General features: G+C 54.4%; 6 protein-coding genes across 6 annotated transcripts; 2 read left to right on the top strand and 4 right to left on the bottom strand.

The window, feature by feature from the left end:
• Positions 1-1,678: 1,678 nt before the first annotated feature.
• On the bottom strand, positions 1,679-2,710 carry V1518DRAFT_415750 (uncharacterized protein). The gene has a single exon (XM_066903888.1). The coding sequence runs from the start codon at positions 2,455-2,457 to the stop codon at positions 1,840-1,842; it is 618 nt and encodes a 205-aa protein (XP_066759748.1). The 5' UTR covers positions 2,458-2,710; the 3' UTR covers positions 1,679-1,839.
• Positions 2,699-5,035, bottom strand: V1518DRAFT_450323 (major facilitator superfamily domain-containing protein; the record flags this gene model as incomplete). Its single annotated transcript, XM_066906508.1, has 6 exons — positions 2,699-3,076; positions 3,195-3,765; positions 3,841-3,981; positions 4,043-4,301; positions 4,362-4,668; positions 4,736-5,035. 6 exons carry the CDS (start codon positions 5,033-5,035, stop codon positions 2,828-2,830), a joined length of 1,827 nt encoding a protein of 608 aa, XP_066759749.1. The 3' UTR covers positions 2,699-2,827.
• A 190-nt stretch (positions 5,036-5,225) lies between these two features.
• V1518DRAFT_415760 (Cation/H+ exchanger) lies at positions 5,226-7,435 on the top strand. The gene is made up of 8 exons (XM_066903889.1): positions 5,226-5,496; positions 5,551-5,592; positions 5,654-5,809; positions 5,861-5,994; positions 6,047-6,123; positions 6,174-6,380; positions 6,431-6,866; positions 6,917-7,435. The coding sequence occupies exons 1-8, from the start codon at positions 5,460-5,462 to the stop codon at positions 7,358-7,360; spliced, it is 1,533 nt and encodes a 510-aa protein (XP_066759750.1). The 5' UTR covers positions 5,226-5,459; the 3' UTR covers positions 7,361-7,435.
• A 132-nt stretch (positions 7,436-7,567) lies between these two features.
• V1518DRAFT_415765 (Sodium/hydrogen exchanger family-domain-containing protein) lies at positions 7,568-10,291 on the top strand. The gene is made up of 8 exons (XM_066903890.1): positions 7,568-7,901; positions 7,968-8,009; positions 8,070-8,222; positions 8,280-8,413; positions 8,469-8,545; positions 8,595-8,801; positions 8,850-9,082; positions 9,131-10,291. The coding sequence occupies exons 1-8, from the start codon at positions 7,862-7,864 to the stop codon at positions 10,114-10,116; spliced, it is 1,872 nt and encodes a 623-aa protein (XP_066759751.1). The 5' UTR covers positions 7,568-7,861; the 3' UTR covers positions 10,117-10,291.
• On the bottom strand, positions 10,208-11,460 carry V1518DRAFT_250863 (nucleoside phosphorylase domain-containing protein). The gene is made up of 4 exons (XM_066901000.1): positions 11,151-11,460; positions 11,023-11,098; positions 10,828-10,972; positions 10,208-10,779 (listed from the first exon to the last, which is right to left on the bottom strand). Exons 1-4 carry the CDS (start codon positions 11,371-11,373, stop codon positions 10,300-10,302), a joined length of 924 nt encoding a protein of 307 aa, XP_066759752.1. The 5' UTR covers positions 11,374-11,460; the 3' UTR covers positions 10,208-10,299.
• An 8-nt stretch (positions 11,461-11,468) lies between these two features.
• Positions 11,469-12,176, bottom strand: V1518DRAFT_415769 (uncharacterized protein). The gene is made up of 2 exons (XM_066903891.1): positions 11,940-12,176; positions 11,469-11,878 (listed from the first exon to the last, which is right to left on the bottom strand). Exons 1-2 carry the CDS (start codon positions 12,129-12,131, stop codon positions 11,549-11,551), a joined length of 522 nt encoding a protein of 173 aa, XP_066759753.1. The 5' UTR covers positions 12,132-12,176; the 3' UTR covers positions 11,469-11,548.
• Between the last annotated feature and the right edge of the window lie 411 nt (positions 12,177-12,587).

Consider the following 12,587-nt stretch of genomic DNA (forward strand, 5'->3'; position numbering starts at 1 on the left):
TGGTGAGCGGCGTTTTCTGAGTGCGTGGAGAGGGAAGGGTCTTCTGCAGGGCGGGCGATGGGATGACGAATTAGAGGGCATGAGTACGGACGCGTTCCGCTCTCGCCGCGACTCTGCGGGCGACGAAGCTTTCGGAGGAGCATCAGTTAAAAGCAGTTGCATGACTCGGAAATGTGGGGCCCGTCGGCCATGTGGCCGGTTGAGGTATCGGACGGCGGCTGGGAGAGCACAGGGTGTGACGAAGCGGCAGGGCCTGCAGGCGGTCGGTTAAGCATGAAAACGGGGTGCGCTGCAGCGGCTGGCGAATCTCGGGCCAGCAGTCGGTGAAATTGCGGATCCGAAAGACGGGCGCGTGTAACCGAGGAAAATAGTCGTCGACGCGACCGAGGCGGTGCAGCGGCGATGAGAGGGCGGCCCCGGACGACTGCGCATATAGCGTGTTTACGACGCTGCAGCACGTACTTCTTGATCGATGGGATTTTTAATCTTCGGTCGATCCCGTCCATCGCGCACAACCATCAAAATCACGACGCAACCTGCTCCGAACCAGCTGTCCCAACCGAGCCCAACAAACAAGCACCGCGCCGGTGGTGCTGCGTTCTCGCCTGCGCCGTTGCTGTCTGTTGTCTCCCCCGCAGGGTCGCGCTGCTGTGCTGGTCGCGGGCGGAGGTGTGGCGACAGCTCGTGGCCCCGCCGCGACTCGCAGCAAACCCCCTTTTCATCCTGCTCGCTGAAATTGGCCGCGCCCCATGCGCGCCCTGTGTTCCGATTCTTGCCGGGGTAGGCCTCCTCGAGAAATCGAGATACACCCGCGGCGTCGTCGCAGTGCTGCCCGGGGTAGGTTTCCTGCGCGACACGACACGACGCGACACGCGTTGCGGCGCACGGCCGACCGACCGGCCTGGGATCGTGGTTCCTGGGCGAAATTCAGACTTCCACTAACTAAGCCTGACACATCTTCCGCCCAGCCATATCTCTTCATGATGCGCAGCGCTAGGGCGGTTGTGAACTCTTGAGCCCTTCTGCGCTGGTGGACCCTTCTGACCACTCATGCAGCGCTCGGTCTGGTCTGGTCATATGCCCCGGCGGACCCACGCAGCCGCCGTAGACAGCACGGGCAGCGCGTGCCCGCGGCAGCTCGCCGCCAGAGGCGTCCCTCTGTCAGTGTCCGTCACGCGTGTCCGCCCGTCTGACAATACGCCGACGACGCGCGGCGGTCTACAGGGCGATCGATACAGTCGATATCGCATGATCGCAGTTGATAATAGCAGGCAGGCCGCGCTGTCGCACGTCGCCCCTCCGCCAGGCAAAAACCGCAGCGCGCTGTTCCGGGCTAGCGCAGACCTAGACCGAGGAGGACGGGCATGTGCGCTGGCGCTACTGGCGTATACGCATGGAAGAACAAAAACATCCAGGCATGCGTCAGCCACACTTCTTCCACGGCGAGCTCGCGCAGTTGCGCGCTCGCAGCGCGGTGTCGACCTGCATGCGCCGGGAGCGCACGCGCGACACGCACGCGCGATACGCATATGAAATGCGAGTCGAGTCGAGCCGAGGTAGAAGCACGTGCGGTCGCACTGCCCGCGACCGCGACCGTGAGGGCGCAGCGCTGACTGTGGAGCAGGAGCAGGAGCAGGAGCAGGGCAAGTACAACGCGGACACACTCGCCAGCCGTTCCGTGAAAACTGCGGTGACAATGTGTGCGCTGGCTGGGGCCGGCGAGCAAGCAGGCTGCCAGACTCGGTTCGCAGAGGTTCTGCCCTGCGCTCGGTTCAGCCCGGCCTCCGCTCACACCGCGTTCGGTTCGTCCCGCAATCGATCCAAACCGGCAGTTCTCCACTATCCGCGCACGGGACCTGCATGCGGGTCGCTCCTCAGCAACGGCGTCTGCGTTGCGCACTGCCTGCTTACAGCGGCGCTGCTACTGGTTCGGCGCCGGCCGACACTGTGCTGGCAGGGCAGTGGTCCTGGCGAGGAAGACTGGTGGCGACGTCCGGCAGGACGCGTGCCCGCAGCCGGACATCGCCCCAAGTTCGCAGGCACGCAACCACAGATTCTACGTGCGATCGTGGGAAATTCCACGACCGTTAGAAATAGATGGAAAAAGAAATATGGATCAAAATAGGTGCGTTTTAGAAAGTATATTCGACCGATGAGAGACCGAGAAGCTGGACATGCCGCTTGACAACCCGTGTGCTCTCGCCAGTGCCGGTCCTCGTCGTGCTCTCTCCCCTGTGCGCAGAGTCGTCCGGCCGCGCCGGCAGCAGCGCGCTCCGCTGTCCTTGTCAACCGCCGGCAATCCGCAGACGGCTCCTTTGTTCTGAATTCGCCATTCCTCTCGTGCGCTGCAAGCTCCTTCCGCGAATGCAGCAATGACGGCCGCTCTCGCGCAGGCGCAGGCACCGTGGTCCACTTTGTTTGGACGCTCCGCACCCCTTGCCCAAAGCAAGCAAGCATGCATGCACGCGCCTCCCCCGTCCCTCTGCGCGTGTTCAGCTTCCGCAATCTTCTCGTTCTATTCCCCTTTCGGCGTGGCTGCTCTCTTTAATATCCCGGTTGCGGCTTGGTAGCACATATCGGCCGTCGTGTCGTTTCATGTCCGCGACATGTCGACACGCACTTGTGTCATACATCGCCGATGAAAAATAAGCACGTTACTGCTCACGGAACAGCGTTTGCACAGTAAATGAACCACACTCATAAGCACAAATTCTCTATAGAAACACACAAACTTCATCGTTACCAGTAGCTCCAAATATGCGCTATCCCCCAAAAAGACTCAGCCTGCCCTACACGTGCGGTCGCGCCACGCCCGTCCGCGGTTAGCTCACTCGACCAACGTTTCCGCCGGAGCACCGTCAGCGCTGTCGTCTTCCGCGCCGTCGTCGGAATCCGCAAACACGTCCTCGACGCGCAATTCATCGGGGTTCTTAATCTTCGTGCTCAGATACGCCGCGACGAGGGCGCCGAGACCGCTGAGCCTGAAAATCCACACGATGCTGTTGTCGTTCTCCTCGCCGCGGCCCGGCTTCGACAGGAATTTAAACAACACACTCGAGGCGAGGGAGCTCAAAACCTGCAGATGTCATAATTTTGGTTAGCACGAGGAACGGACTTCCGTACGAGTGGATGGATAGAAAGCAAAATTGGGTCGCTTTCTATTCGTTCTGGGATTGCCCCGCGACTGGTCATACCTGAGGAAGTGACACGAACACGTTGTGCACGCCCATGATGATGCCGGCCTCGTGCTCGTACTTGACAGCCTTCCTTGCTGTCGCCAACGGCGACAACGACGACTGCGGCAGCAGTAATTTCACACGCGCAATGTCTTCCGCAATCAGCGCGAAGGGAGCCCACAAAGCGTGCGCCCATGGGATCCCGAGAATCATGATCATCACGCTAGCCTGTGCGCCCGTGCGTATGAAGAAAGTGGAGATCATTGCAGCCACAAACAACACATGCGACGCCATCCACGATCGCGGCAACGTCAGCCACTTGATTTGCCACTTTTGCGCTGCTGCTTGGGCCTGCTCCTGCTGCAGCTCCGGGTGCAAATATGTCGGCGTGATGATGATTGGCAGAATCAAGTTCGCCACAAACGACATTAGCGAGTATAACAAAAGTGCACGGCTCGCATACCGTGTCGCGGCCTCCCATAGCAAATCATACTCCTCGTCCGTCAGGGGCGGCAGCATCTGCTCTCTCCGGCTCTCAAGCACCTCGCGATAGTAAATTTCGCCCACATAGGTCGTCGTGTAAAACAGCCTGTGCAACTCCGTTAGTCTTGGCTGTTGCGCAAACGATATCCGAGCCGAAACTAAACTCGCCTACTGCACTCACATCGGGAAATAGCCAATCCACGCGAAGAACTCAATGTCGCAAATCAGTCGGACTTGCGGGCTCAGTCGCGATATGCCTTTCAACGTTTCTTTGAAATATTCCCTCACGGATAATCGGCCAGTTGCGCGATCCCGAAGATATCTACCGACAAATCCTTAATCAGCAGTGCTCAACAGTTCTCACGTGGTCATCGTATACTTACACGTCCATTCGGGGATTTCGCTCGTGGATGGTTTTGCTCGCGAATCCGACCGACAAGATTAGCGCCAAACTCGCAAACACGCAGAGGACTTTAAATTGCGTGTTTCCGAGGAACGGGAACAGGTCTGGTAAATCCATTGTTCCGAAAATGAATCCGATGATGTTGCCAACCCCGGTCAGGATAGCGGCCCACGCATTCGCGGTTTGTTGCTGGTGAATCGGCACGTTGTCGACGATGAACGCGCGTGAACTGGCTTGCACTACACGTCAACGCTGTCAGTTCCATTCCCTCCGTCAGAGCAATAGCAATTGAGATATACCCGTTCCGACCGAAAAGTCCAGGAGATAGACCATCAGCACGGCGAGAATCTGCGTAATCCCCACCGCAGGATTTTGTAGCCAGCCAAACAAAACCGCAACTATATCCTTCGACCAACTCAACATAAACAAGCTGATTGTGGTAAAGATCGTGCCGATGATCATGAATGGGCGCCGGCGACCGTATGGAGATGTGCTGGAATCACTGAGAAGACCGATCACAGGCTGCACCAATACGCCTGAAAGTGGTCCCGCGATCCATACCAGGCTCATAAGAGTCTTGGACATCCCCAATGATAAAAGAAACGGCTTTATAGAACGAATTGCGTGTCAGAAATTCGTTAGCAGCCAGGAGAGTATCAGACAATGAACGTACAGTGCCGTTTGAGAACTCCGTTGACCAACTGAGCTGTAGCCCGCCAATCGGCAACGCCAGCAGCGATACATACTTTAGCGACCGTGTTGGGTTGCCAAAATCATCCTCGAAGTGCGCTTCCTCCTCGACGTGCGTCCGCAGGATCAGGTCGTCTATCGCGTCCGTCGAGAGTGAGATGTGGGTTTGTGAGCTGTGCGGCGTCGAGTCTGCCGATGTGCTCGCAGAACTGCCGACTTCGGGAGTAGCCGCGCCATCTGACGACAGTAGCGGTAACCGACCCTCCGTATCTTTGTCTGACATAGCCGTTCGGAGTGGGTGCGCTTGATTAAAGATCCCCGCGGTGTTATCGAGAATTGAGGCGCGCGCTGACAATTAAGGTGCTTGTGTGCGCAGATCTCGATGAACCGTGCGACCCCTGAAAGTACGGGCCCCTTATAGATCTCTGCGACATTGCTGGAGTTAGAATCGTGCGGCCCGCGCATTCTGCTACAACATCCCATCGTTCAACGTGTGCTGTGTTTCCGCGATACGTCCTTCACTTGAGGAAACCACCTCGACTGACTCGATAGCCAGTTCCGCACCAGTCTGCGAGAACCAGCATTTTTGCGGGAATCTTTGTTTGCTAGTCACGTTAAAGACCGCATAGCCGACATCTACCACAAATAGCAGCTCGTGCCAGTCGTCCTCTACACCTCCGCTATATGATTTATAGGTCTTCGTAACAATGGCAGCAGGATTGCCGATTACGCTACTTAACCTCTGTATGTTCGTCATATCGAGCCAGTCTGTGTGTCTTTGGTGTTAACTGCGATCAGATACGAGAGACAGCGATACTGATTTTGCGGGGATTCCTGGAGGTACGCAAAATATAAGGGGCTCCTCCTCTCTAAAACCGAATGGTGCTGACTCTCTGTCTAGATGGCGAAATCAATGACCCTTCACAAGAAGAGTTGTACTCTTCGTGGGCGCTGTTCATCCTGATTGCGCTACTAATCGGATCGTTATGGACGAGTTATTATCTCCAAGCGCACAAGATCCAAGCTGTTCATGAAACAGTCGTGTCAATCTTTGCAGGTATGTTACACTAGTTGAATTTGATGACTGCCAGTAAGTGCTTATGACTAGGAATGATTGTTGGCTTAATAATCAGAGTTGCGCCGGGGAATTATATACAGGATGCCGTCTCTTTCAAGTCGTCGTACTTTTTCAATATGCTGCTGCCGCCGATTATCTTGAGTTGCGGTTATGAACTTCATTTGGTATGTGCACCCTTCACCGAGAACTGCTGTTATCGAATCTAATTTCGAGCAGGGCCAATTATACAGAAACATAGGCACCGTGTTGACATTTGCATTTGCTGGAACATTTATTTCAGCAGTTGTCCTAGGGTGAGTTGTGCTGCTGTATTCCGGTAGGATGACAGTGCTGATAAGAGCAGGTGCATTTTATACATTTGGGCATTTATCGGGTTAGAGCGGTTGAATATCTCGTTTGTGACGGCGCTTGGTGTCGGCGCTACGCTATCGGCAACGGATCCGATCACTATCTTATCGATTTTCAACTCGTACAAGGTCGATCCGCGGCTGTACGCTATTATTTTCGGAGAGAGCATGCTGAACGATGCGGTTTCTATCGTCATGTTTGAGTATGTTCCAGTTGTGGATTGGCTTGTGTTGATAGTGCTAACTGAGGCAGGACCACCCAGAAGTTTCACGGCGAATCTGCAGATATCAGCAGTTTGTTCCAGGGAATCTGGATTTTCTTGATGACATTCACGATCTCGCTGCTGATCGGTGCCATCGTCGGTGTCATGACGGCGTTGATTCTGCGCTACACGAAGGTCCGCGATATGGCGTCGATCGAAACGTGCTTGATTATCCTGTTTGCGTACGGCTCCTACTTCTTCTCCAACGGATGCCATATGTCAGGGATTGTGTCTTTATTATTTTGTGGTATCACACTGAAGCAGTATGCGTTATACAATATGTCCAGACAGACTCAGATTGCCGTGAAGCTGATTTTCCACACACTGGCTCAACTGTCTGAGAATTTCATCTTTATCTACCTGGGACTATCGCTGTTCACGGAGGTTGAACTCGTATATAAGCCGGTGCTGATCATCGTTACAATGGTATGTACATTGTGCAGTCCAGCAAAGTCTTTTGGCTAACTGCGGTACAGGTTGGAGTTTGCGTTTCGCGCTGGGCGGCGGTGTTCCCTCTTTCTCGGCTGCTAAACTTCATAAGCCGCACCAAGAGCAGGGCAACGGGCACGCCTGCGCAGAATGAGCTATCCCCCGAGTACCAGATTATGCTCTTCTGGGCCGGTTTGCGTGGGGCCGTCGGCGTTGCGCTCGCGGCCGGGCTCGAGGGCGACAACGCCAGCGCGCTGCGGGCTACTGTGCTCGTTGTGGTTGTGCTTACGGTGATCATGTTTGGCGGCACGACAGCGCGTATGCTGGAGATTCTGGGAATACGGACGGGAGTGCAGGAGCCGGAGGAGGACGACGAGGTAGTGCTAACGGACTTTGGCCTGTCACGCGGGGACGGACAGAGTGTTGCTGCGGCAGCGGAGGGAGCTGGGACAAATGGGAATTTCGGACAAGCCGTGACGGCGACAGTGTGAGGTAGACTTGCAGAGCATTTCATTTTAAGATTTTGATGTATAGTACACACTACATGACACAAATTGCTGCTCGTAGGGCATGTGGAAGTTCTAGCCGGCGTACGCTGCAGTGGAGCGCGCAGGCGCCACTGAAAACCCTGTCAGACGAGGCGATCATGCCGCTTGCAGGCTAGTGCGGCTTTTACCTTCACGTGCCAGGGGTTTTCTCCGTGCTGCACACTAACAAGCGGCTGAACCGGTGAAGCAGCCACTCTCCATTTCTCACGCACCCCCGTGCGCATCTTCTCACCGCCTCTCCCGCACTGCTACTCCCTCGTCCCGCGCTGGTATCGTGCGCTGATCGCGTCGCCGTCTCTCTAGGTCCCTTTTCTCGCGCTCTGGCCGGCGCCTAATGCGTATCCCTTGCAGCTCTTCGCGCGCCGCAAGCATCTCCACCCTCGCTTTCTCCGCCGACCCTGCTGCGACGTCGTAGTAGGCCCCCTGCCACGACCCACTGCAAATATGCTGCCAAGCGCGCTCTACGCGGTGTCGAGCTATTTGGGTACGTGTTTGCGCGCATTTGTCGCGTGTTTCGCTTACCTGATCTGACTCCCTCTTTTTGCTGCAGCCAAGCGCCAGAGCGATGGCGAGCTCGACGACTCCATCGATGGTATGTGACAAGTCGTGACGCACAATGCGAAACTCATTGAATGCTAATACGCCGGCTTAGGCGAGGTCAACGACCCTTCCCAGCAGGAGCTGTACTCGTCCTGGGCTATTTTTATTCTCATTTTACTGTTGATCGGCTCTCTGTGGACCAGCTACTACCTGCAAATCCGAAAGATTCAGGCCGTTCATGAGACAGTTGTATCGATCTTTGCCGGTGCGTTTTTTTATATTGGTACCTCATCTACGCAGATCCGTGATCTAACTGTCATAGGTATGATCGTCGGCTTGATCATTCGCCTGCTGCCGGGCAACTACATCCAAGATGCTGTCTCTTTCAAGTACTCGTACTTCTTCAACATCCTTCTCCCGCCGATTATTCTCAATTGCGGATACGAGCTACACCAGGTACTACTATCACCGCGCGTGAAATTTTTTTGATCTGAGCTAACACACCGCGGAGGCGAATTTTTTTAACAACATTGGGACAATTTTGACATTTGCATTTGTGGGGACATTTATATCAGCAGTTGTATTGGGGTATGTATACTATTCGAGTTATTCGCACGATTCCCGCTAACACTCGCAGTTGCATTATTTATCTCTGGGCATTGCTTGGGCTGGAGGGCCTTAAAATTCCGTTTGTCGTCGCGCTTGGCTTTGGAGCAACGCTATCCGCAACAGATCCGGTTACGATCTTGTCAATCTTCAACACATACCAGGTCGATCCCAAGTTGTACACGATTATTTTCGGAGAGAGCATCCTCAATGATGCTGTTTCCATTGTCATGTTTGAGTATGTCTGCCCGCTATGCCTGTCAATTTAGCACTAACACTGTCCTAGGACTACGCAAAAGCTCCACGGCGAGTCTGCTGGATTTGGAATCCTGTTCAAAGGCATCGGCATCTTCCTTATGACATTCACAGTCTCTCTTCTCATTGGCGCGACAGTGGGAGTCACTGTCGCGTTATTGCTGAAGCACTCTCGTATTCGACTGATGCCCTCGCTGGAGACTTGTCTTATTTTCCTGTCTGCATATGCTGCCTATTTCTTCTCTAATGGATGCCACATGTCAGGTAAGCTATTGTTGGATGATCTTGTGTGATTACGCCTAACCGTTATAGGTGTCGTGTCGTTACTCTTCTGCGGAATCACGTTGAAGCACTATGCCTATTTCAACATGTCAGTGAGGTCGCAAATCGCTGTTAAGTACATGTTTCAAACGCTCGCACAGCTGTCAGAAAACTTTATTTTCATTTATCTCGGCCTCTCTTTGTTCACGGAGGTCGAATTCGTGTACAAGCCGATGCTGATTATCGTTACTGCTTTCGGCGTTTGCGTGTCCAGGTGGGCAGCGGTGTTTCCACTCTCGCGGCTTATCAACTTGTTCTACAGAGCACGATGGCGCTCGTACCCTCGTGCGAACAATGCCGAGCTGTCGCAGGAATACCAGGTTATGCTGTTCTGGGCTGGACTCCGTGGAGCCGTGGGCGTTGCATTGGCGGCAGGCCTGGAAGGCGAAAATAAGAACTCATTGCACGCTACTATTCTCGTGATTGTGGTGCTCACTGTGATTGTCTTTGGCGGCACGACTGCGCGGATGTTGGAGTTGCTGGGAATCGCAACTGGTGTTGAGCAGGAGAATGAGTCGGATGATGAGCTTGATATTGAGGCACTCGTACGGTTCAGGAAGTCACACACAGGAAACGGCGAGTCGAGACGGCCGGCAGCGTTGACGCTGAGCAGACGACGTAGTTCGGTGGACGCTACCAAGGGATACAAGTCATCGGACATACTTTCGATGACGACGGGACAGTCGCCTGTTGTCGACTCGTTTGCGTTCCCGCGGCCATCTGGCGATAGGTGGGATCCGGGTTCGTCGTCTACGACGAAGTTAACCGTTCCTCCTCAGTCTCCGGCTAGCTCAGCGCCGGGATCGATCTTCTCAAGCTCGAACTTGATTCCAGCTATCATCTCGCGGACAGCAGAGGATCCGGGTAGATGGTTTCAGAAGCTCGACGATAACGTGAGTTATTCGTTTATATTGTGTCGTCAACCTGTTCTAACTTACATAGTTCCTAAAACCGGTGCTTCTCGAGACGAGACCTAATTCCTCAGGACCCGATCCGACCGCCACTCAAATCACATCTAGACCGCCAGTAAGTCGGCCACCATCACGTCCGACAACTTCAGATAGTTAGTGGTGGATGTTCTGAATACAAGTAAAAATATGATAGATTTTGCGCCATGCATCTATGAGAAGAATAAATGTTGTCAAAAATCTAGCTTGGATCTATATAAGTTTGGAGATCATGCCGAGAACAAGTCGTCGCATGTCGGCGCCGGCAGCGTTAGCAGCTGCGATAACCTCCTCATGGTTTGCCTTGCCCGCGCTCAAGTCGGCTTCGCCGTCGCTGACCTTAGGCATGGGCGCGGTAACGACCTCGTTTGTGATTAACGAGACGGCCAGCACGCGCATGCCGGAGTGTCTCGCGATAATAATCTCGGGAACAGTGCTCATTCCTACCGCGTCCGCGCCGAGAAGTCGAAGCATGCGCGACTCGGCGCGGGTCTCGTATGTGGGTCCGCTGACGAACACGTAAACACCCTCATGTATTGGTCGCGTGAGATTGAGGTCGCGGGCGCAGTCGAAGAATTTTTTGCGGAGCTCGAGGTCGTAGGCGTCCGATAGCGCGAGGAAGCGAGGGCCGAAGAGAGGGTCATTAGCACCCTTGAGCGGGTGCCAGCCTGCCAGGCCGGGGATGTTGATATGCTAATTTCGTGTTATTAATTGGCAATAAAAAGGATGCTGTTAACGTACATCGTTGAGAACCATGAGGTCGCCAACTTTGTAGTCAGGGTTCAGGCCGCCGGCAGCGTTGGTGACGATGATGGACTTGACGCCCATGACGCTGAATACTCGGACCGGGAACACGGACATGTCGAACGGGTTTCCCTCGTAGAAGCTGCCACAACTGTTAGCCGAAGTTTGCCTGATCCAAGCAGGAACACGTACTGGATACGGCCGACCATGCATACTGCAGGCACGGTGCCAAAGTAGCCAAACACCAGCTTACCGATATGACCATCAACTGGAACAGTCAGCATGGCAGACTAGCACCCAAGCAAGTGAGGAAATCATACCTGTCGTGAGAGGAAAGTACGGCAGCTCTGAGAACGGAATCTCGCACCGTGGCTCAGGCGACAACGCATCGGCGAGATGGTGGAGTCCGGAACCGCAGATGACGGCGACCGCGGGGTCGTGCAGAGCCTTGGGAATGACCTCGCGGATGGCGTCGACGACGATGGTAGCACGCTCGGTGAGGGTCAAGTCAACCTCTGACTCGGATCCTGAGGAATCAGACATCTTGTTGTGTGCGTGTGCTGGGCTGTTTTGGGGGAGCGGTGCTGAGATGAGCAGCAAATGGCATCGCGGTGGGGTTTCAGTACGGCGCACGTGAAGTTCAAGCCTGCGCCATCTACCGGCTCACAACAGATTTTGCTATTGTACATACAGCTATTGTACAAACAGAACTTTTTATTTACCATACCCGTACCCTATCAACGAGTGCGAGAATATCTAGAAACATAGCTCGATCCTCATTCGTAACGGTTCCATCGCTTGATGGTGACCTTGGGGGCATGCCGACAACAACTGTCCGCCGTTCGTCACGGTTCTGGCGACATATAAGAGTCGCAATCTGTGCAGTATATATGTGGCCTTCTGTATCATTTGCCGGCGCGCCGAGGAGTGGTACTGGTGTGAGGTGGCTCATTGCGAGCATGGAGAATTCGTCGTCAGTGCCCATAGCGAAATGCGTGCCAAAGGCATAGGAGTTCACGGACTGACTTTGCGATAATGAGACGTAATACTTTCATCCGCTGTTAGCAACCACAAACCACTTATGGAACATCAGTAGATGCACAGCTAACCATTTTGCCCATGCGCCCGTCGAGGGAGATCAGGATCATGATCTTGTCAGCGAAACCATATGCCACGACATCCGCACGCTTCCCCAAAATCGTACTTGTTGTGCTGAGAAATTTGATTGGTGCAATAGCTTCATTCTGCGCAATCCGCTCCGGTCCACCACCGGTCAGCGTGGGGTCAACCAGCCGACTCATGATCTTTGCTAGCTAAGAAGCAGCTGCCCATCAGCCCAGCTTGCTATAGCTTGATGAGTTGTACGGAAGTTGCCGCGTCCAGTGTATTTTCGCGGGGTTGGTACTTGTTTACTTACCCGGCTAATCCATTTGGGAGCGCGGCGCGTTTGTTTTGGTCGCACCGAAGAGAGTCGCCCAAGGTTGGCGCGTCGCACCCAACGTTGTTCTCCGTCAATCGCACCTCGGCACACACAACGGCTCACTAGGCTCCGGTACTTTAGGGAGTTGCAGCTTTTCTCTGGAGCGTGTGCGAGGGCGACCCCACTTGCGGCCGGTGGACAAGCTCGACGACAACGATCTTGCGTGCATCGAACAAGATCTTGCAAGCCACCATGAGCGGGACGAACCAGACTCGAAAATGGCGTCCCCAAGCTACTGCACAGCAACAGCAATATACTAGTCGGTCAAAACAAGACT

This window comes from Limtongia smithiae (assembly GCF_038497785.1).
Source record: "Limtongia smithiae strain NRRL Y-17922 unplaced genomic scaffold V1518scaffold_5, whole genome shotgun sequence".
NCBI lineage: Eukaryota > Fungi > Ascomycota > Lipomycetes > Lipomycetales > Lipomycetaceae > Limtongia > Limtongia smithiae.

Excerpts from the sequence above, each read along its gene's own strand:
- V1518DRAFT_415750 (XM_066903888.1), bottom strand. The coding sequence starts at position 2,457 with ATGCTTGCTTGCTTTGGGCAAGGGGTGCGGAGCGTCCAAACAAAGTGG.
- V1518DRAFT_415760 (XM_066903889.1), top strand. The coding sequence starts at position 5,460 with ATGGCAGCAGGATTGCCGATTACGCTACTTAACCTCT. Across the intron at positions 6,124-6,173 it reads ATTTCAGCAGTTGTCCTAGG|GTGCATTTTATACATTTGGG; the intron begins GTGAGTTGTGCT and ends TGATAAGAGCAG. Across the intron at positions 6,867-6,916 it reads TGCTGATCATCGTTACAATG|GTTGGAGTTTGCGTTTCGCG; the intron begins GTATGTACATTG and ends ACTGCGGTACAG.
- V1518DRAFT_415765 (XM_066903890.1), top strand. The coding sequence starts at position 7,862 with ATGCTGCCAAGCGCGCTCTACGCGGTGTCGAGCTATTTGG. Across the intron at positions 8,546-8,594 it reads ATATCAGCAGTTGTATTGGG|TTGCATTATTTATCTCTGGG; the intron begins GTATGTATACTA and ends TAACACTCGCAG. Across the intron at positions 8,802-8,849 it reads GTTTCCATTGTCATGTTTGA|GACTACGCAAAAGCTCCACG; the intron begins GTATGTCTGCCC and ends ACACTGTCCTAG.
- V1518DRAFT_250863 (XM_066901000.1), bottom strand. The coding sequence starts at position 11,373 with ATGTCTGATTCCTCAGGATCCGAGTCAGAGGTTGACTTGACCCTCACC. Across the intron at positions 11,099-11,150 it reads GTACTTTCCTCTCACGACAG|TTGATGGTCATATCGGTAAG; the intron begins GTATGATTTCCT and ends TGACTGTTCCAG. Across the intron at positions 10,973-11,022 it reads TGCATGGTCGGCCGTATCCA|CTTCTACGAGGGAAACCCGT; the intron begins GTACGTGTTCCT and ends CAGTTGTGGCAG.
- V1518DRAFT_415769 (XM_066903891.1), bottom strand. The coding sequence starts at position 12,131 with ATGAGTCGGCTGGTTGACCCCACGCTGACCGGTGGTGGACCGGAGCGG. Across the intron at positions 11,879-11,939 it reads ACGGGCGCATGGGCAAAATG|TATTACGTCTCATTATCGCA; the intron begins GTTAGCTGTGCA and ends AGCGGATGAAAG.